Raw genomic sequence first — 21,828 nt, forward strand, 5'->3', positions numbered from 1 at the left:
CTCTGCCTCCCCGAGTGCTGGGATTAAAGGTGTGCCCCACCACAGCCTGGCAGGACATTTTCTTAACTAGTGACTGATGGGGAGGGCCCAACCCATTGTGGGTGGAGCCATCCCTGGGCTGCTGCTCCTGGATTCTATAAGAAGCAGGCTGAGCAAGCCATGAGGAGCAAGCCAGTAAACAGTACTCCTCCGTGTCCTCTTCATCAGCTCCTGCCTCCAGGTTACTCTATTTGAGTTCCTGTCCTGACTTCCCGCATTAATGAACAGTGGTGTGAAAGTGTAGGTGGAATAAGCCCTCTCCTCCCCAACTTGCTTTTTGGCCATGGTGTTTCCTTGGAGCAACAGAAGCGCTAAGACACCATCCCACCGACCTATGCGGTCTCCCCACAAAGCAGCCAGTTTGTGCAGAAAAAGAAATACACTTTTTAAAGAATGCACGAATAGATAATGAAGACACAGAACTGAAAGAAAGGACGAACGAACATGGGATTAATGAATGAAATAAAAGGGAACGGGAAGGGTGAAATGATGAACGAATGAATGGGCGAAACCACACAGGAGTGAGTCAAGACTGGTAACCAGAGACTCCCAGCCTACGCAGGCAGCAGTCAGGGGGATTCTGAGGGGCGGGGCTCTACCCGGAAGCGCCTTTGGGGGCGGGGCTGTGGGCGTGGTAGTGACTGGCCGCCACTTCTTGGGCCCGGGGGCGGGGCAAGAGAGAAGACTGGACTAGGGACAGTTCAGCTGCCCAAAGCATCCGCTGCCGTGGACCTGGCCGGAGCCCCGGACCTCTCGCGCTTCTGGACCGCTCCTTGCGTCTGCACAGCCGGGTAATGAGGCCTCTCGGAGAGGGACTCTGGTTCCGTTAGGCTGCCCCACCAACCCGGAAAAGCGCGCAGCACATCTCAGAGTTAGATCCCGCTGGACCCCGGACCCCGGGCTGGGGAGGCCGGCATGTCGGATGCGCGGAAGGAGCCTGACGAGGCGGACGACAGCCAGTGCGACTCGGGCATAGAGTCGCTGCGCTCTCTGCGCTCCCTGCCCGAGCCTGCTGCGGCCCTAGTCTCCGGACCATCGCACAGAGGCTGTCCACAGCCCTGGAACCACCCTCCAGAGACCCACAAGGAACCAGGGGAGAAAGAAGATGCAGACGGAGAGCGGGCGGACTCCACCTATGCCTCCTCCTCTCTCACTGAGTCCTTGCCCTTGCTGGGGAGACCCGAAGTAGAGGACCCGGCCCCAGGCTCACCGCTGCCCCACACGGAGGTACTGAGCCCTCAGCAACTCGAAGCGCTCACATACATCTCTGAAGATGGAGACACGTGAGTAAACTGGCTAGTCCGAGATCCGTTGCTCCGTCAGTGGCTCCCCGGGAGCTAAAACTGACTGGGCATCCACCACCACCATCACCACCCAAGAGGATAGACCCTTCCTGGAAGGGCCAACATGCTTCTCTAAACTTAACTCACATAGCCTACTTTTAAGCTATAGCCAGGTTCACACCAAAAGACGAGACACCATCTCCCTCTTTTAGGGGTAGGCAGAGCTAGCAGGGCCCTGGGAACCAGGAACACTAGCCAGAATCTTGAAAAATCTTCCAATGACCCACCCCTGGGAAGAGGAATTCCCCACACCAATTCAGTTTTTATTTTTCATGTTGGGAGAGGGGACATCCCTGTTTGCTCAAAATTTGAGAGTCCAGGGTCCGAGCTCAGAATGCCCTGTCCCTAGGAAGAAAAGCAACACCAGCTTACGGTTGCCATTTGAGCCCAGGAAGCTGAGTTAAGGGTTACCTCAACTCCCAGGTTGCCTGTTTGGAATTGGTTGCAAAAGCAGGGTGCCTGGACTGAGAATTCTTGCCCCAGCAAACAGGGCAGGCTGCTGGATGCCCCAGCTCACTTCCTCTGCTGAGAAAAGGGAAGTGATGGCTTGGTGTCAGCCTCCCCAACACCCTGCACCTCTTGAGCTCCCCAAATTCTCCTCACTGTCCTTTCTTATCTCTTCATTTGCCTGTTCCTCCCCTAGGCCCTGTTGGAGTCAGGTGCAGCTGGACTAAGAGCAATCGAGTGGCCAGTATGAGAATTGGCCCTAGGTGGAAGAACAGGCTAGCAGAGGGAGTGACTGGGCTTTGAGATGACAGACAGAACAGGGGCTGTTGGAGTCCCAGATGAGAGGTGTGCTGGGATGCAGGGGGTACCTGTCCTGTGCCTGTTGGAGATACGGGGGTCTCCACCCTGTGAGTGGGAGACAGGACGGAAGCCCTTTGTATTTGGTGCCTGGATCACAACCCCTTAGCCCAGAACCTCAAGAGTTTCGGGAGCTCCGTGCAGAACTTCTCCTGCTGCCCCCCTTGTGAGCCTCTGAGCTCCAGGCTTGACTGCTCTGGCTAGAGACTAGAGACGGGTGCTGTGTGCAGAGAAGCGTCGGGACTCCCCAACGGAGCTCTTTCCTCCTCTGGAGGTGGCTGGACTGTGGGAAGTGTGGAAGTGGGAAAGGAAGTGGGAGGAGGGGAGACTGAGGGAGAGAGGGAGGTGGCTGCAGGAATGTGACCCAGAGAGCAGGCCCTGGCCGAGGGGATTTCCAGAGTGGTTCCTCCCTCCCTCGTCACTCTCTCCTGGCCTTCTTTACCGCCCGCCTGCAGCAAAAGCTTGCCCTTCTCCTGCCTAAGTATCCCCCTCCCTAGCCCAGACAGGCCTTTAGCCAACTTGCCCCAAGGCAGCTGTCCAGGTTTGGGCGTTTAGCCCTAGCTTTCATTTTCCCCACCTGATGTGGGGAAACCCCAAGACTGGAACTTCCCATCCCAAATGCCCCAACTGCCCCATTGTCACCCCCTCCCCATCAAACACATTTTCTACACTGCACCAAACTCCCCCTGGAGCTGTGCTTAGGAGAGGGTTTCTGACCAGGCCTCCTCTGACCTGCCCAGGCTGCAGGATGGGCCTCTTGACTCATGGGTAGGGCAACAGATCGACATGCCATGCTTGCTCTCTCCCCTCCCTTGGAATGTGTGACATTGAGTTGCCGGGGGAACCCCACATCTGCCTCCTCCTGTCCTCCCTGTTGTGGGGAGGTGGGTAACTCGGCCCTGGAAACCCCCTCTGAGTTCCGCCAGCAGCTCTCAGTTTAGCTTTGAGCTGCAGCTGGCCTGGCAAGGCCCTGGGGGCAGAAGGGAGCTGGGTGTGGGCAAGTCGGACAGGAAGGCTGTCGCCCTGTCAGCACCCTGCCCACATGCCCACCCAGCCAAGGCCTTCCACAGGTTAGCCGGCAGATCTTGGAGCTCCCACCTCCAGAATCCTGGCTTCCTGTGACAACCCCTTACTTCCTGGCCCAAACTCTCACTTCCTGCCCTGACTCGGTTGTGGGTAGTGAGTTAGAGGCTGGTGCATTCATTCTAACCCCAAGACTCTGGTATACCCTCTCCCGCCTGGGCCCTGACCCTAGCCCTCTCCTGCTGCAGGCTGCTCCACCTGGCAGTAATTCACGAAGCCCCAGCGGTGCTGTTCTGTTGCTTGACTTTCCTGCCCCAGGAAGTTCTGGACATTCAGAACAACCTTTACCAGGTGAGTAGAGAGAGAGAAGGCTATGTCCAGATACCTGTCTGTAACCTGGCTACCAAATCCAGCAGCCAAACCAGAGGCCATAGGAAGCCATTTGCCAGACGAGCCAGCATCTGCAACACAGATGACTGAGTAAGATGTGGCCTCTGCCCACGAGGTGCCCACAGACTCATCATATATATAGAGCTCACATAATTCTATAACATGGTAACAGCTGTACTGAAGATCATACCAGCTTCAGGGGGGGCTGGTGACTTTGAGGGACAGGCAAGGAAGGCCAAATGAAAGAGATGACATATTTTTTTAAATTGTTTTTATTAAGCTATATATTTTTCTCCGCTCTCCTCCCTTCCTTTCCCCTCCCCTTCTACTTTCTCCCATGGTCCCCATGCTCCCAATTTACTCAGGAGATCTTGTCTTTTTCTACTTCCCATGTAAATTAGATCCATGTATGTCTCTCTTAGGGTCCTCTTTGTTGTCTGGGTAAGAGATGACATCTTAACTGAGTCTTAAAAGAGGGAGTTGTCAGAGAGACTGCCCTGGCTGTTCTGTCTTTCCTCCCCTCACTCAACCCCTGCAGACCAACCTTTGAGGATAAGACAGATATCGCCAGAGGATGAAGGATTAAGAGCAGGGAGCTCTATTTCCCTTACCCTGATACCAGAATTGGAGTCCCAAGCATTTGGGGAAAGACTGAGGAATAATTTCATGAAAGATCCAAGTCTGGCTTTTACAGTTACTTTCAGAGAAGATGCTAGGACTTAAAGATGGCTGTACCAGGCTGGAGAGATGGCTCAGTGGCTAACAGCACTGGCTGCTCTTCCAGAGGTTCAATTCCCAGCAACCACATAGTGGCTCACAACCATACATACATACATGCAGGCAGAACACTGCACATATAACAAATAAATAAATCTTTAAAAAACATGGTTGTACCCTGTCCCCAAATATGTTCTCAGAGGTAGGAGCCTGCTGCAGCGCCCTGTGACCCTGTGACCCTCTGTGCCTACAGACAGCACTCCATCTAGCTGTTCACCTGGACCAGCCAGATATAGTTCGAGCACTGGTGCTGAAGGGAGCCAGCCGGATACTACAGGACCAACACGGTGACACAGCCCTGCATGTAGCCTGTCAGCGCCAGAATCTGGCCTGTGCATGCTGCCTGCTGGAGGAGCAGCCAGAGCCAGGCAGAGAGCCATCTCACCCCCTGGACCTCCAACTGAAGAACTGGCAAGGTGCATGTAGCTCCAGGGCCTGAGGGGTAGAGGAGGGGTAAGGAAGGGCCCAAGTGACCCTGCCTGTTGCTGTTCCTCCCGGCTAAGTACATGAGCACTCAATATGTCCTTACTAAGGGACCCAGTGAATGACTTGTTTCAGAATTTCCCCAGTGCCTGCGGTGTGTGAGCAGAAATCTAAATCCTAAAGATATTTAATTTATTAACAATTAGATGAACAAATGATCTCACTTTCTGTGCGCCACACATTGCCCTAGGAGCAAAACCATCTGCGAGCAAAACCAACGAAGAAAGAGACAGCTGATAACTACACAGAGCGAACTCTATGTGTGTTTAAAGGAAATGGGCGTTGGTGGGGAGCAGAGGGAGGAGAACTGAGATGGGGGGGGCTTTTTGTAGGGTTGTCAGGGAAGTCCTCAGAGTCAAGGATCTTTGAACAGAAGAGACTGGAATGTGATTTAAAAAAAAATGGACATTTTAATCTAGGTCTCTATTACAGGCAGGCTTGGAGAAAGGAAGAAGGTTCTAGCCAGGAGGGAAATAGCAAAATAAAGTAAAATAAAAGCTATGGGGCATATAGGAAGAAACCACCCATGGGTAGAGACTGGGCCATGAGGATCCCCAGGCAGGTGAAAGTCTGGAACTACCAGGCGTGGGGTGTCTATTGGAAGAATGTGTGCATTTGGGGCTGTCACTCAGCAACCTGACCCTCGAAGCATGAAGGTTTCAGTAACATGACTGAACAAATGGAAACTTTGAGTTCCGCTCCTCTCAGACTTCTGAGGGGGTTTTGGGGAGGTTGTATTTTAACAGTCCTGTGATTAGAGGCATTGAGTAGGCAGAGTCCCATGAGGCCAAAGGGTTGGGGAGTCCCTGAAGAAAAGGATCAGTAGACACCAAACAGCAGTCCCCACCTACTCCACCCCAGGTCTGGCCTGTCTCCACATCGCCACATTGCAGAGGAACCAACCACTCATAGAACTGCTGCTTCAGAACGGAGCTGACATTGACGTACAGGTGAGGGCACCAATCAGGGCACCACCTGGCCCGCCACCTGCCACCATCTGCTCTAACTGCAGGTCCCCACTAATGTTAAACTCTAGAGCTCAGGCTCAGCCTGTTACCTCTTGACCTTCCTAACTGACACCCCCACTCATCTCCAGGAGGCCACCAGTGGAAAGACCGCACTGCACCTGGCTGTGGAAACCCAGGAGCGCAGCCTGGTACAGTTTCTGCTCCGGGCTGGTGCCCGGGTAGATGCCCGCATGCTCAATGGTTGCACGCCTTTGCATCTGGCAGCCGGCCGCGGCCTCAACAGCATCTCATCCACTCTGTGTGAGGCTGGTGCAGACTCCCTGCTGTTGAATGTAGAAGATGAGACACCCCAGGACCTGGCTGAGGATGTAAGAGACAGACGCTCTGCCTTGCAGGGCCTCCCACCCATAACAGAGTTGGGCTCTTTCAACTAGGCAAAGGACCTCTGTCTCATTCACTAAGTTAACAGTGCTGGGGTCAGGTTGGGAGTGCAACTCAGTGGACAGACGGCTTGCTTAGCATGTAAGAGGCTCTGGGTTCAGTCCCCAGAACCACATAAAGTGACAATTACCTAGAATTCAGCACTTGGGGAATGGGGGCGGAAAGATCAAATACCGAAGGTCTTCATCTATATAGCAACTTCAGGGCCAGCCTCAGCTCAACCCTTCCCTCTCCCCGAAACTGCTAGGGCAGAACAGGACTGAAGCTTAACAACCGTGACATCTTGGGTTGTTTTTGGCCCTCAGCCAGTTTCCTAAACTAGCAGGCCCGAAGAGCCCAAACCTGGACTCTCACAGGAGTGAATCAGTGAGTACCCACATGGAAGACAAAGCCATGCTGAGGCCCGGGAGAACCCAAAGAGCAATACCTGTCTGCACATGGCTTCAGCAAATGACTGCAGCATACAAACCTATACCTGGTCCAGGTCTTAGACCTTTTTTTTTTTTATTTTTAAGACAGAGTTTCTTTGTGTAACAGCCCCGACTGTCCTGGAATTCACTTTGTAGACAAGGCAGCCCTCAAACTCACAGAGATCCACCTGCCTCTGCCTCCTGAGTGCTGGGATTGAAAGTGTGCGCCACCACCACCTAGCAAAACTCACATTTTCTTTTATTTTATCTTCTTTTTTTTCTGAGACGATTTCTCTATAGCTTTGGAGCCTGTCCTGGAACTCACTCTGTAGACCAGGCTGACCTTGAACTCACAGAGATCCGCCTGCCTCTGCCTGAGTACTGGGATTAAAGGTGTGCGCCTCCTCCTACCAGCAAAACTCACATTTTCTATACATAAAAAAATATTCAGCCAGGTGTGCTGGCACATGCCTTCAGTCCCAGCACTTAAGAGGCAAAGGCTCTGTGAGTTTGAGGCCAGCCTCCTCTACGATGAAGTGAGTTCCAGGACAGCCAAGGTGGTTACTCAGAGAAACCCTGTCTCAAAAACAAAGTATGTAATGCTCTTCTTTCCCCACTCCCCCAATACCACCAACAAAGAATAGTCCAGTGGGCTAGATCAGCTCTAAGTCACTCCTGGCTCTGATATTCTGCATGACTTACTATAGAGTTTGTCTAAAGCCTTAGGGCTCTGCCATACCCAGGTCACTCACTGTCTGGGAAGTTAGTATTGGCAGGGTTCCTACCTGCTCCCTACTGCCCTCTCTCGTGACCTTAAATTAACTCTGTTCCTCTTCATTGTCTTCCTCAGCTCCTTTCTTATTTGCCCTTTGATGACCTGAAAATCTCCGGGAAGCCACTGCTGTGTACTGACTGAAGCCAGGCCAGGGGTCCCACCTTTTCCTACCTGGAAGCTGGAGCCACAGCTGCTGCAGTTGGGGCCCAAGCAGCATGCCCCTCCTCAGAGGCCAGAGCATGGGGGCTAGTGTAGTCCTAACAGGAGAGGAAGGATTGCAAACGAGGAAGCCGGTCTGGAAGGAAGAACTTCCCAGGTGGACAGGATAGAGATTCTTGAAAGACCCTCAAAGCCTGCTTGCTTCTGTTGAAGATGGCATGGGCTGAAACTGACAACCATCAGGAAAACGGATGAGCAAACAGGACCCTGAGGGGCCTTACCTAAAACCCCTTTGTGAGCATGCTTGGGACTGGAGGTTGAACCTAGAGCCTCCCAATGGTAGGCAAGCTTACTATCAAGTAGCTCTGTCCCCAGCCTTCTTTTTACTTTTAATTTTGTGGCAGGGTCTCACTAGGTTGCCTGAGATGGCCTGGAACACACTCTGTAGCCCAAGCAGTCCTTGAACTAGGATCCTTCTGCTTGGCCTCCTGAGTAACTGGGATTATGGGTCTGATGGCAGTGGGCCCAGAAAAACACACATATCTAAAGACTTCATACATAAGGCTCCAAACTGAGCCTTTGGAAAGGGATAATTCTGTAACATGACACTAAAATGGAAGAGAGAGACTTAAAAAAAAAATGTTTCCCTTCTACAATTGTTTGCATAGGCAGGCCGGACCTGTGATCCTGGGGTAAAGACAGAGACGGGGAAGTAGGGCCTTGCTGTTATAATTCTGCTGGCTTTCCCTGTCACCTGGGTAGCGGAATTATAACACTTACTGGGTAGGGTGGGAGGCCTGGGAGTTCTCAGGCCTGCTTCCTGCCAGCACAGACACATCTCCTTCATGTGGGAATGGTCAGGGATGGAGGAATTTGGAGACATGTCCCTAGAGATGCTGGGGACGTTGAGCACAAGAGAGCTGCTGCAACTCTACTTTACTTCCCCTTAGATTTCACACACTGAGGGCCCTGCTAGGTCAGGCCCATGACCGGCATGAAGAACAAGAAGAAATAAACCAACATAGTTGTGATGCTTAGTGCTTATAAACCCTAAGCAAGTGCATCCTGTGAGTGGGACAGCTATTAAAACTATAGACAACTAAATACGTGGTCAGAAGTTGCAATGGGTGCTGGGAGGGGGAAAACTAGCAGGAAGGAGGGCAGTGGAGTGGGTGGAGAACTATTATTTTGGGTGACCAAGGAAGCTTCAGAGCCTGGTGGTGATTATCACACACACCTTTAATCCCAGCACTTGGGTGACAGAGGCAGGTAGATCTCTGTGAGTTCGAGGTTAGCCTGGTCTACAAAGTGAGTTTCAGGACAGCCAGGGCTGTTACATAGAAAAACCCTGTGTGGAAAAACCGAAAGAGACAGAAGTTGTGACATAGGATGAGCAAAGAAAGGGGTAGAGCATCGGGGGAAGGCCTCCCATGAGTTAAAGGAACTGAAAACAGGTTAGCAGGATTCTACAAGGTTGGTCGAGTGAGTGGGCGAGGAGGACGCACGAGGTCGTGCAGTGTCTGGAAGGTCACGGTCACCGGTGCTAGGGGGATAGCAGGAAGGAGACATCATTGTTAAAAAAAAAAAAAAAGGTAAAACATAAGGGGAAGTGCTTGGTCTCAGATACTCAAAAGTCCATTCCGCTAGGTGGCAACAGTCGTCCCTGTGTCTGGGATGGCAAGGGTTGATGGCTGTGACCAAGCAAGTTGACGAATAGGGAGGGAGTCCCAACTGGGGTTCCCCGCGAGAACCGGGCCTGGTCTGCCTCCGGGCCGCGCGGGGGCGCTGTGGCCGGGGTTCCGCGGAGGGGCTCAGGCGGGGAGGAGGCGGGAAGAGCACGGCACTTCCGCTGTCTGGCTGGCTAGCTGGCTGCTGGAGCGGGTGGCGAAGGGAGCGGAGGGAGCGTGCGGCCCGGGGACTCGCATTCCCCGGTCCCCCCTCCGCCCCACGCGGCTGGGCCATGGACGCCAGGTGGGGGGGGCTCGGCCAGCCATGGCCCACGTGACTAAGACCCCAGGGCCACGTGACCGAGACCCCAGGGTTCGGGAGGCGGGGTGGGGTCTTCCAGCTGCAGACCCGCGTGGCGCTGTCAGGGAGCCAGTGTGAATAGGGGCGCGGCGTGTGGCCTGTGATCCTGGGGGGCTTCGGGAGTGTCGTCCGGAGGAGACGTGGGATTGTGGCGCTCCGGAGCGGGGGGGGGGGGGGCGCCTGTGGCCTGAGCTGCCCGCGCGCTGGAGGGAACAGAGGCGACCTATGTGGCTGGGCAGGCGGGGCCGCCCCTGGGAAGGGAGGAGGTTCTGCCTGGCCTGCGTCGGACCCCCCGAAAGAGAGGGAGAGAGAGGCTCTTTGTCTGTCCCGCTGGACTGCAGCGGAGGGGGCGGGGACGCCACTGGGCACTTCCCTGGTACAGTCCCCTCCGGAGGGCAGAGGGGCTGAAGAGCTTCAACCCTAATCGCTGCTTTGGCTGTCCCAGCAGATGGTGGACATTGGTGGTGTTCGCCGTGCTCCCTTCTTTGGGAGCAGGTGGAGAGTCACCCGAAGCCCCTCCGCAGTCATGGACACAGCTGTGGTTCTCCCGCTTTTTCTTGAATGCTGCTGGCTATGCCAGCTTTATGGTACCTGGCTACCTTCTGGTACAATACTTTAGACGGAAGAACTACCTGGAGACAGGTAATGTGGTCAAAGGGTAGGGAAACAAACCAGGTTCTATTGCAGGTGTTGACAGACATTCAAAGCAGACTGTGTGACTTGGGAAGGGAGGGAGGTCAGTAGGTCGGGGTGGGGAGCTTGCTGACTGCTGTGGAGAAGTTGTGGGGCTTGATTTTGTGTCTTCTTCAGGCAGGGGTCTCTGCTTTCCGCTGGTGAAAGCCTGTGTGTTTGGCAGTGAGCCCAAGGCCTCTGATGAGGTTCCGCTAACTCTCCGGGCAGATGCTACGGCAGATAGTACCCCGTCTTGGCAGATCCTGAAGCTGGTCTTTTGTGCCTCGGGGCTCCAAGTAAGTAGACAGGCTCCCCTTCTCTTGCCAGATTGGGTCCAGATAGCCAGGAACTTAATAAAACCAAAGTTGCCCTGCCCACACCAAAGGTTTGTTGATTTAGGTATGGTTTATGTCCTTGCAGGACCAGGACACGGCCCCACCCTGAAAGCGTTGAAGTGCTTTCCTTCCTCTTACCTTTTCCTCCTTCTGCACCTGTACTGAAATTTCACCGTACACATATATAATGATGTCTAGTGTGTCTTTTCTGTATTTTTTTTTCTGTGCTCTTTTTCTGCTTTCTGTATATATAATCTCGCTGACAAAATCTGGGGGGAATCCCAGGCATGGTGGCAAAACTTGGAAGCTGAAACAGAAGGATTGAAAGTTCAAGGCCTGCAGCATCTGGTGGTGATGGCACTCACCTTTAATCCCAGCACTCTAGAGGCAGAGGCTCGAGGACCTCTCTGAGTTCAATGCCAGCCTAGTCTACAGAGTAAATCCCAGGACAGCTGGAGCTACACAAAGAAACCCTGTCTCGAAAAGCCGACAGAGAGGGGAGGAGGGGTGTCAAGGCCTGCCTGAGCAATTTAGTGTGAGATTCTGTCAAAACATAAAATAAATCAAGCTTTATGGTGGGTTTGTCCCAGCGTGTGGGAGGCAGAGCAGGTGGATCTTTGAGTTGGAGATAGCCCTGGTTACATGTCAAGTTTCAGAATAACTAAGACTGTGTAGTGAGACCTGTCTGAAAGTAATAATGTGGGAGAGGCTCTGGGGGTACAACCCAAAAGTAGAGCCCTTTCCTGCCATGTACAAACCTTAGACGATCCCCGGGACCACACACACAAGAATTTATGCCTCTCCTTGTGTGGGATACTATCACGGGCCATAGTTTGGAGTGGATGCCAGTTCACCTTAGATTATATGTTGAACTGAAAGTGGCCAGCCCTCCCTGAGGCTTCCAAACATCCCAATTTATTTTGAATTGGTTCAAAATAAAACTTTATATGGTATATGGAGCCAGCTCTAATGACTTGTGCCAAGAAGTTGGGCAGTGTCCAGTCCTGAAGCAGGTGTCACTGTGTTTACAACTCCATTTGATTTTCTACAATGTGAAGTAAAGCTTAGAAAAGAAACCTTTACTAGAGAGAAACCAAAAGGATGCTGTCCGTTATATCACATGCCATCATCCCAAGGAAAGGAGAAAATGAAGGACCCTTTTCCTTTTGCTTACTGGTGCCATTCTTCCCCTCCTCCCAGGTGTCCTATCTGACTTGGGGTGTACTGCAGGAAAGAGTGATGACTGGCAGCTATGGAGCCACAGACACATCACCAGGCGAGCACTTCACGGACTCACAGTTCCTGGTGCTAATGAACCGTGTGCTGGCGTTGATTGTGGCAGGTCTCTACTGTGTCCTATGCAAGCAACCCCGTCATGGGGCACCCATGTACCGATACTCTTTTGCCAGTCTGTCAAATGTGCTCAGCAGCTGGTGCCAATATGAAGCACTTAAATTCGTCAGCTTCCCTACCCAGGTACTGGCTAAGGCCTCCAAGGTGATTCCTGTCATGATGATGGGAAAGCTGGTATCTAAACGAAGCTATGAACACTGGGAATACCTGACTGCTGGCCTCATCTCCATTGGGGTGAGCATGTTTCTGCTGTCTAGTGGACCAGAGCCCCGAAGTTCTCCAGCCACCACACTCTCAGGCTTGGTCCTACTGGCAGGCTACATCGCTTTTGACAGCTTCACCTCAAACTGGCAGGATGCCCTGTTTGCCTATAAGATGTCTTCAGTGCAGATGATGTTTGGGGTCAATTTATTCTCCTGTCTTTTCACAGTAGGCTCACTACTGGAGCAGGGGGCCCTACTGGAGGGAGCCCGCTTCATGGGGCGGCACAGTGAGTTTGCATTCCATGCCCTCCTCCTCTCCATCTGCTCTGCCTTTGGTCAGCTCTTCATCTTCTATACCATTGGACAGTTCGGAGCTGCTGTCTTCACCATCATCATGACTCTCCGCCAGGCTATTGCCATCCTTCTCTCCTGCCTTCTCTATGGTCACACTGTCACTGTGGTGGGGGGACTAGGAGTGGCTGTGGTCTTCACTGCCCTACTACTCAGAGTCTATGCCCGGGGCCGTAAGCAGCGGGGAAAGAAGGCTGTTCCAACTGAGCCCCCAGTACAGAAGGTATGAGGAATGGAATAAGGACCCTCACTCTGGTTTCTGTAGCTTCTCAGAGGCACTGGCTCAAGGGCAAAATATTCTCAGTATAAGCAGAGGATTGGAGCCCTAGCGGCAGCCTCTTTTTGCCTTGCCTTAAGAGCCCCACCTACTACTATTCATGCTAGTGGCAGTTGTGGGTCTGAGTTAGAGGTGATCCACGCGGAGCTCCCCCAATCTGAGATTAGTTGGTGGACCTGTGAACCAGTACCACCAGGCCTTTGCTTGTTCCCTTAACACCCACCCCTCAAGAACAGCACAAGAAAAACAAAACGTTTACAGGCCCTACCTTGGAGAGGGGGTGTCAGTGAAAAATGGTGCTGTGCCAAAGGCAGAGCCCTGCCCAGCCCCTTGGGACCCTTGTGTTCTTTGCTCAAGTTTTGGTACTTGTCACCTTTTGCTTATTTGATTAAACTGCAGCAGTGACTTGGCCATGTGTTTTGGTTGGCTGAAAGGGACTCAAGGGAAGAAGTGAATGTACTGACCACCACAGCATCCTGAGGGTTACAAGGAGAACAGGACTACATAAAACTGCATTTTCTTTATTTTTGCATACTTTTAATTCCGGAACAAATAAAACAAACAAAAAAAACACAATACACAATACCCAACCCTGCTATTCTGTGGGAGGGGATTTTCCTGCCTTAAGGCACAAGACAGGGTAAGAGATCCTCTAGCATGAGCAGAGAGCCAGGTAGGTCAGGGCCAGTCAAGGCTGCTAGGGGAGTACAGGGAAACTATACAGAGGACATGGTCTTCCCAGGGCATCTCTAATCTACTTCTTCCATGCGGGAGGCATCTTCATCACCCTCAAGCGGGGGGATCTCATCAGGAACAGCAGCACTGGGCTCCTCTGCTGTCACCTCATCTTCATCAATGCCTAAAAAAAAAAGATTTGAACAAGATGGTAGTATTAAGTCTGTCCAAGGGTCTAGCCGGTTCAGTAACTTGCTACCTACAGCTCACAAGCCTAGCCTCCCTCACTCACCCAGGCCTAGTTTGATCATGCGGTAGATGCGGTTGGAGTGGGTCTGGGGATCCTCAAGTGAGAAGCCAGAGGAGAGCAGAGCAGTTTCAAACAGCAGCACCACCAGGTCCTTAACAGCTTTGTCATTCTTGTCAGCCTCAGCCTTCTGCCTCAGGGTCTCCACAATGGGGTGGTCAGGGTTGATCTCTAGGTGCTTTTTGGCCATCATGTAACCCATTGTAGAGTTGTCTCGAAGTGCCTGGGCCTTCATGATCCTCTCCATATTGGCTGTCCAGCCATAGGTGCTTGTCACAATGCAGCAGGGTGAAGACACAAGCCTATTGGAGATTGTCACCTATGGACAAAGTCACAAGATGTAACCTTGGCTGCCCTGGAACTGCTGTATGTAAAGTTCTTTGCTTTAAGTATGGAAGATGAATAGACTACAGCTACTATGAAGGCTGAAAGTAGCTTGAGTTCAGAGATTCAAGAATAACCTGGAGCCGGGCGATGGTGGCACACGCCTTTAATCCCAGCACTCGGGAGGCAGAGGCAGGCGGATCTCTGAGTTCGAGACCAGCCTGGTCTACAAGAGCTAGTTCCAGGACAGGCTCCAAAGCCACAGAGAAACCCTGTCTCGAAAAACCAAAAAAAAAAAAAAAAAAAAAAACACCTGGGCAGCCAGGTAGTGGGGGCACATGCCTTAAATCCCAGCAGACAGGCAGAGCACCACTGAGTTAGAAGTCAGCCTGATCCACCAAGTGAGTACCAGGACAGGCTCCAAAGCTACAGAGAAACCCTACCTTGAAACAACAAAAAACCCTGGGCAACACATCAGGGCCTTTTTCTAATGTTTTATGTGGGATAATCACTGTTAGGAAAAAAGTTCCTACCCTTCTCATCAAGAGACTGACAATATTGCTAGGGAAGAAGAGCCTAGAGAGCTCGTTATCTGATCAACCCAGTAGCAGCTATACAGCAGCAGGAGCATTTCTAGGGGGCAAACTTACAACAAACTCACCTTCTCAACCTTCTTATCCAAGATCTCCTTCATGAGCTTGCAGAGATTCTCAAACTTTGCCTTGCTCTCCTCCATCTTCTTCTTCTCTTCCTCATCCTCTGGCAGCTCCAGGCCCTCCTTAGTCACAGAGACCAGGCTCTTTCCATCAAACTCCTTGAGCTGCTGCACGCAGTACTCGTCAATAGGCTCAGTCATGTACACCACCTCAAAGCCCCGCTTCCGCACACGTTCCACAAAGGCAGAATTGGCCACCTGCTCTTTGCTCTCACCTATAGGATTATTAAACATGACGCAGTGACCAAAAAGCCTCCATATTGCCACTTGTCCCTCCTCAATCTCCCACACAAGGCAGCTTTCTTTCCGTCATACCCAAGCTCCTACATACCAGTGATATAGTAGATGGACTTCTGTGTCTCCTTCATGCGAGACACATATTCTGATAGGGAGGTCATCTCATCTCCAGACTGAGAGGTGTGATAGCGGAGCAGCTCAGAGAGTCGCCGGCGGTTAGTAGAATCTTCATGGATCCCAAGCTATAGGCAAAGAAAGAGTCCTATGAGCTGGAAAGAAGTAATACCCTAAACAAAGTAATCAGGAGAGAAAATACTTGTTCATTTTACCTTTAAATTCTTGGAGAAGGCCTCATAGAATTTCTTGTAGTTCTCTTTGTCTTCAGCCAACTCAGAGAAGAGCTCCAGGCACTTCTTCACGATGTTCTTGCGGATGACTTTCAGGATCTTGCTCTGCTGCAGCATCTCTCGGGAGATGTTCAAGGGCAGGTCCTCAGAGTCAACCACGCCACGGATGAAGTCTACAATCAACCAGAGCAAGGCACAGCCCATCAAACCTGGCCTGGTTGTCAGATTCAAACCACCCAGTCAAGTGAAGGTTTGGGAAGCCAAAGACTCTAATTATCTGGGCTAAAGACAGTCTCAGTTTGTATGCTGCAGGATTTACTGAGAGTTTGTGTGCACTACATAACCGAAGCTCAGAAGGTACTCACTGAGGTACTCAGGTATCAGCTCGTCACAGCTGTCCATGATGAACACACGGCGGACATAGAGTTTGATGTTGTTCTTCTTCTTCTTGTTTTCAAAAAGGTCAAAGGGAGCTCGCCGAGGAATGAAGAGCAATGCTCTGAACTCCAGCTGACCTTCCACAGAGAAGTGCTGAAAGAAACCCAGTAGTGCATCTCAGGTCCCAGCATCCAGCATATACCACAGAAACAACACTCCTAAAGCCCTAGCAAGAAACCAGCCCCAGTACCAAGGAAACCTAGAATACTAGCAGCAAAGTGCCCTCCAATCAGAACTATGGCCGTCATGCCCAACACCCAGAGTCCCTCCAAAAGGTAGTAAAACCACTGTCAAGCACAGGTCCTATGGCTCCAGTTACATACCTTGACTGCCAAGTGGTCCTCCCAATCATTGGTGAGACTCTTATAGAATTCACCATACTCCTCTTGAGTGATGTCATCAGGGTTTCTGGTCCAAATGGGCTTAGTCTTATTCAGCTCTTCCTGATCAATGTATTTCTCCTTAATCTTCTTTGTTTTCTTTTTCTTATCTTTGCCACTGTCATCCTCCTCATCCGATCCCACATCTTCAATCTTAGGCTTCTCCTCATCATCCTTATCTTCCTCCTCTTTCTCACCCTTCTCTTCCTCTGCCTCATCATCACTGATCTCCTTCTCTCGTTCCTTCTCCAGCTAAATCATCAAATTGAATAATGAATTGTAGAGACCACCAGGAAAGGCAAGAGCCACACCCCAGCAGCCTTCTCAAACTGCCAAGCCCATACTCACATATAGGGTGATGGGATAGCCTATGAACTGGGAGTGCTTCTTCACCACTTCCTTGACCCTCCTCTCCTCCAGGTATTCTGTCTGGTCTTCTTTGAGGTGAAGGATCACTTTGGTGCCCCGGCCAATGGGCTCACCGTGGTCGGCACGCACTGTGAAGGACCCACCAGCAGAGGACTCCCAGGCATACTGCTCGTCGTCATTGTGCTTTGTGATCACAACCACTTTCTCCGCCACCAGATAGGCTGAGTAGAACCCAACTCCAAACTGCCCAATCATGGAGATGTCTGCACCAGCCTGCCAAAGAATTTTAAAAGTTGAGAGGGAAGCAAACGATTCTGCACAAGCAAGCAAAAGTGCTTGCTGAGCAAGTATAACAATCGAGTTCAATCCCCAGGACCTACTGGTCAAAGTTATCCACTGACCTCCACATGTACTTGTTAGTGAAACAAGGTTTGGGAAATTAACAAGCTAAAAGCAATGATGGACCAGTGCTGGCGAGGAATGACCACACACCTGCAGAGCCTCCATGAAAGCCTTTGTGCCAGACTTAGCAATGGTTCCCAAGTTATTGATGAGGTCAGCCTTGGTCATGCCAATGCCTGTGTCCACCAAAGTCAGCGTGCGCTCCTGAGGGTTGGGGATGATGTCAATCTTCAGCTCTTTACCACTGTCCAACTTGGAAGGGTCTGTCAGGCTCTCATAGCGAATCTTGTCCAGGGCCTGCAAATACATAATATACACAGCCACATTATTCCATTTATCCAAACGGTCCCTCCCCTTTCAAACTGGCACTCCCTACACTTCCAAAAATTTTAGAAATCCAGAACACTCACATCAGAAGCGTTGGAGATCAGCTCTCGAAGGAAAATTTCCTTGTTCGAATAGAAAGTATTGATGATTAAGGACATGAGCTGAGCAATTTCTGCCTGGAAGGCAAAGGTCTCCACCTCTTCCTCTCCATGGTGCACTTCCTCAGGCATCTAAGAACGAAAGATCACACATTTATCAAAGACCATGGTAGCTGCACATTTTAAAATCCAGTTCAAACTGCTTTAAACTGGGTAGTATCCATTTCCCAAGGGAGAACCGCCATTTTTAAAAAGACCTTGAAGCTACAGCGAGAAGCAAATCCACAGTGGAAAATTCCCCAAAGAACGGTTCTTCCAACAAACGCAAAGTCATAATTTCTGAACGGTATGCTCGATCATCAGGCTCTCAATCCTGGCTACCGACATACCTTGTTAAAATTCGAGAATAACTCGCCAACACACTAAGACCCCCAAGCAACCCCTGGGCGCAAATAAACGGGAAATCTCTGAACTACAACTTTTTCATTTAGGCGTAAAAGAAACTAACAGAAACAGCAGCCGTGTTTCTATGTGCTGCTCCATCCTAGCAAGGCAAGAGAACCCGAGGCTGCAGTCATGAGGTAATCAAATCAGGACAAAGAGTAAAAGCTCCACCGTGACCGCTCACTGCGCAGACTTGCATGGGCCTTAACCCAAGCAAAATGGTGGCCCAAGCCATCCAGCGACCCTCGTCACTGCCGGACGTGCGTCGGCGGGCGCCACAAGGGGAGGGGGCGCCACCGTATCCCTCCCACTGCCCCAGCATCCGGGCACTGGGGCGGGGCACTAGAGGCTTCCAGAACAATCTGAGCTCCAGGGAGGGGAGGAGTAGGGGAGGGACCTATGAATCCTCCCGAGCCTGCCCCCTCCCCGCCTCTCCTCCTCCACCGGGAGAGCAGGAAAGATCTAGAAAGGAAAGCAATGGGTTCAAGCACCCCTGCCAATCCGTGGACCCCTCCCCAAAACTAAGCCCCTTGAGGAAGGCGTCCAGGAGAGGTGGCCAGTCCAACCTCGCCAGGCCGTGCTGAGTCACGCAGAGGCGTCCGCCACTGCGCGGACCCTGCAGCCGCGCCCGGAAGTGGAGGGCAAACATGGCAGCGTCCCGGGTCGGCGGCTACCACGTGCGGCTACCTACCACCTAGCGGGGCCGCGCCCCCACCTCACGCGCTGGGGACCCACCCGGGGCACTGAGGAGCCTCGCCGCACAAGCCCGGCGGGGTCGACCACAAGCAATCCGAGGCACTCCGGGCACAATCAGCCCACAGGCCGCCGGGCCGGGCGAGCCCCCTTAGGGAAGATGCGAAGGAGGGAGGGCGAAGGAGGGAGGGAAGAGGCTCGGAAAGGAGCCCCGCAAAGCCGCAGGGGCAGGGGGCCGCGGCCTTACCTTGACAGAAAAGCCAAGTAGTAGCACAGAGCAGGGTGGGCACGGAGCGCGTCCGACTCGCACGCCAAGTCTAGGCTGCGCGGGGGTGACTCAAGAGAGCTCTCGGACGCCCCCGACCGCCCTATATAAGGCGAAGCACAGCCCGGCCTCTCCCTTGGATCCCTCCGCCTTAAAGGAGTGGCTACGGGCGCGCACCTGCCGCCGCCCGCCCACCTGACGTCATGGTAGCAGATCGGGGAAGGGGGCGGGGAGCAGCGGGCGCGGGGCCTGGGCTCCGAGTCAAGGCCTTTTCAATGCCGTGTTCAGCACGGGGACACGGCCCCGCGAGGTGAGGCCCAGCGGTTACGCATATGCCATTAGTGATGTGTCTTCGGGTCAGTAGCCCTCCGACTCCCTCAGAAATCTCGAGGCAGGCGCCTCCACTCCCACGAGGCCAGTCCTCAGGGAACACTTGGGAAAAGCACGGTGATGGCCAACTCGGCTGCCATTCCCAGACCCGATCTTCCTAGCGTGTTCACTACAGATCGCACATCGAGAGGACAGGACAATGAGAAATTCGGTGTCGAACTTTAGGGAGTCTGGGATTCCCCCCACCCTCCGGAACGGAGAGCAGCAGCAGGCGGCGAGCAGCTCGGCCAGGGGGGAGGGGCGCGGGCCTGGGCCGGCAGGGACTCTTTGGCGGCGCGCGGCGGAAGGAGCAGCGGCTGTGGCGGCGGTACTGCGATTCTTCCAGCAGTTTCTAGGCCTGTCTCGGCGGTCTCAACCCCTCCCCCCCGAGGCTCCACCTCCCCCGCTGCGGCGGGGGCAGCAAGCAGCTTGGCTTGTCGCTGCCTACTGCATGCGTCTTATTGCCGAGATGTTTTTCCTCCCCCAGTCCTCGTACCGTGGGTTACAGTTAGACGACCCTCTCTCTACTCGTGGGCCCAGGAGGCCCACATTACAGTGGGGCGTGTGGAGCGTGGGGTGGGCTGTGGAGCACAGGGGGAGGGAGGACTGACCTGGATCGGGCACGGGCACGGGATCTGCGGGGGTGAGTGACTGCGGCGGACACCTTTCTGTGAACAGACAGGGAACCGGACACTGCCGGGTAGAACACTCCCCACCCCTCAGCCTCCGAGGTCGCCCACGTACAAGGCGCGCGGAGCCATGCGCCCTCCCTTTGCGAGCACAGCAAGCTGTTTCTCAAGCTGGTTTCGTTTTTCTAGCCCTCTTCCCTACTGCAGCTCTTTAGACCTAGGGAGAAGGAGGTCCCCATCTTTTCAGCTTAGTGGGAGCTCTGGACAGCTGCAAGAAGACACACTGGTCACAGGTTGGCGCAGTTCCAGGTGCCAGAACCGAGTTGCGCTAGAACCTCCTCCACCCTTCCTTCCCACTGAGCCTGCCCTCCATCCAGCCTCACCTGTCCTGAAGCTGTCAGTCTAGCCTTGCCATTTTCCCAGGCCCCATCTGGAAGCTTGCTGGGTATGAACACTCCAGGAGAGAATGGACACTCGGTGCCCTGTAAATGTTCCTCTCCTTTCTTAGCCACTCTGGCCAGGGTCCCCACACCTTCGCTCCCAGTGCATGTGCAGCAGCCGGCTTACCTAATGGGATTTCATTGTCCCCTTCCTTTGCCCCTCTGTCCTCTTCATTCCCTCCCCCCCCCCCCCCGTTATCCTCCAATCTGGCCCTGTCTTTATCCTCTCCTCAACTGTAGCATGCTAGAAGCCCGTAGAAAAATGAAAGTAGAGACACTGGTAGGATTGCCAGAAAGATCCCAGGGTGCTGCGTTGGATCAAAATCTGAAACCATCCCCTCTCTCAGTAAAAGGGGCCTAGCTGTTTTCTGGACTGGACATTTAACTCCGGGGTAGAGTGTTTACCTAACACATACCAAGTCCTAGGTTCCCTAGTTCTCGGACAATATTGACAGCCTCTCCTTGGCCTCTGAACAGTCGAAAGCTAGCTAGTCTATACATTTCCTGGACAGGAAAATGAAGGGTTCATGAATAGCAGGGTCACTAAACCCTCGGTTCTCTCAGTTCTGATCATGGAATGGGAACAGGAGGGGCATGGTCTCTCTTTCCAGTACCCAAGTCTGAAGCAGACCAGAAGTCACCCCTATGCATGGTCTTCCCTTTGCCCGGCCCCCAGCAAGGTCAGGACCAAGGCTCCTCAGCAGCTTCCAAGGACATTCTCGGTTGGGCAAAGTCACTGGGCATGGTGGGACACAGCTGTAATTCCAGCACAGGGGCTGCTGGGGCAAAAGGATTACAAGTTATAGGCTGGCATAGGCTAAGAGAGATCCTGTTGCATTAATAGTTACTAAAAATGAGAAAAAAGTCATTTTGCTGGGTCTGGTGGCACACATCTGTCTCAGTATTAGGGTGGTTGAGACAGGAGGATGCCTGTAATTCCAAGGCCAGTCTGACTACACGTTACCAGACCAGTTAAGGGTTATGTAGCAAATTCTGTCTCAAAAACAGCGGGGGAGGAGGCTTGCCTAGGGAACTAATGACTCAGTGGCTAAAAACACTTGCCCTTGTCCTGCAAGCCTCAGCCTAGACCTGAACTTGATCCCAGATCCATAGCGAAAGGAGAGAACTTACCCCTAAAATTGTCCTTCAGCCTCTGTGTGTGCACAGGGTGCCCGCGTTCCATACTTACACACACAAATGATTTTTTTATTTTTGGAACAAGGTTTTTCTATGGAGTCCTGGCATCCTGTAACTCACTCTGCAGACCAGGCTGGCCTTGAACTCAGAGATCTACATGCTCCTGCCTCCAAGTGCTTGTATTAAAGGCATATGCTGCCACCACCTGGCTCTCACATATCTTATACATATCATAAATTCTCTTTTTCTAGGGGCACAGGATACCAAAAAATAGTATCTCTCAGTGTAGCTTTGTAGGAACTCAATTTGTAGACCAGACAGGCCTCGAACTCAGAGATCCAACTGCCTCCTGAGTGCTGGGATTGAAGGAATGCACCAGCTGATAAATTCTCTTTAGGGAA

The 21,828-nt window shown here is 52.6% G+C and overlaps 3 protein-coding genes across 3 annotated transcripts; 2 read left to right on the forward strand and 1 right to left on the reverse strand.

Annotated features, from left to right (window-relative positions):
• Positions 1-644: 644 nt before the first annotated feature.
• Positions 645-8,713, forward strand: Nfkbie (NFKB inhibitor epsilon). Its single transcript, XM_075980707.1, has 6 exons — positions 645-1,322; positions 3,458-3,560; positions 4,570-4,792; positions 5,721-5,809; positions 5,956-6,195; positions 7,529-8,713. The coding sequence occupies exons 1-6, from the start codon at positions 955-957 to the stop codon at positions 7,592-7,594; spliced, it is 1,089 nt and encodes a 362-aa protein (XP_075836822.1). The 5' UTR covers positions 645-954; the 3' UTR covers positions 7,595-8,713.
• Positions 8,714-9,459: 746 nt separating this feature from the next.
• Positions 9,460-13,241, forward strand: Slc35b2 (solute carrier family 35 member B2). Its single transcript, XM_075980709.1, has 4 exons — positions 9,460-9,583; positions 10,089-10,282; positions 10,451-10,608; positions 11,848-13,241. The coding sequence occupies exons 1-4, from the start codon at positions 9,573-9,575 to the stop codon at positions 12,781-12,783; spliced, it is 1,299 nt and encodes a 432-aa protein (XP_075836824.1). The 5' UTR covers positions 9,460-9,572; the 3' UTR covers positions 12,784-13,241.
• A 95-nt stretch (positions 13,242-13,336) lies between these two features.
• Positions 13,337-19,521, reverse strand: Hsp90ab1 (heat shock protein 90 alpha family class B member 1). Its single transcript, XM_075980706.1, has 11 exons — positions 18,835-19,521; positions 17,436-17,582; positions 17,116-17,322; positions 16,603-16,896; positions 16,198-16,506; positions 15,802-15,967; positions 15,419-15,609; positions 15,184-15,331; positions 14,799-15,067; positions 13,799-14,132; positions 13,337-13,690 (listed from the first exon to the last, which is right to left on the reverse strand). Exons 2-11 carry the CDS (start codon positions 17,580-17,582, stop codon positions 13,581-13,583), a joined length of 2,175 nt encoding a protein of 724 aa, XP_075836821.1. The 5' UTR covers positions 18,835-19,521; the 3' UTR covers positions 13,337-13,580.
• Between the last annotated feature and the right edge of the window lie 2,307 nt (positions 19,522-21,828).

This window comes from Microtus pennsylvanicus, chromosome 7 (genome assembly GCF_037038515.1).
Source record: "Microtus pennsylvanicus isolate mMicPen1 chromosome 7, mMicPen1.hap1, whole genome shotgun sequence".
Taxonomy (NCBI): Eukaryota; Metazoa; Chordata; class Mammalia; order Rodentia; family Cricetidae; genus Microtus; species Microtus pennsylvanicus.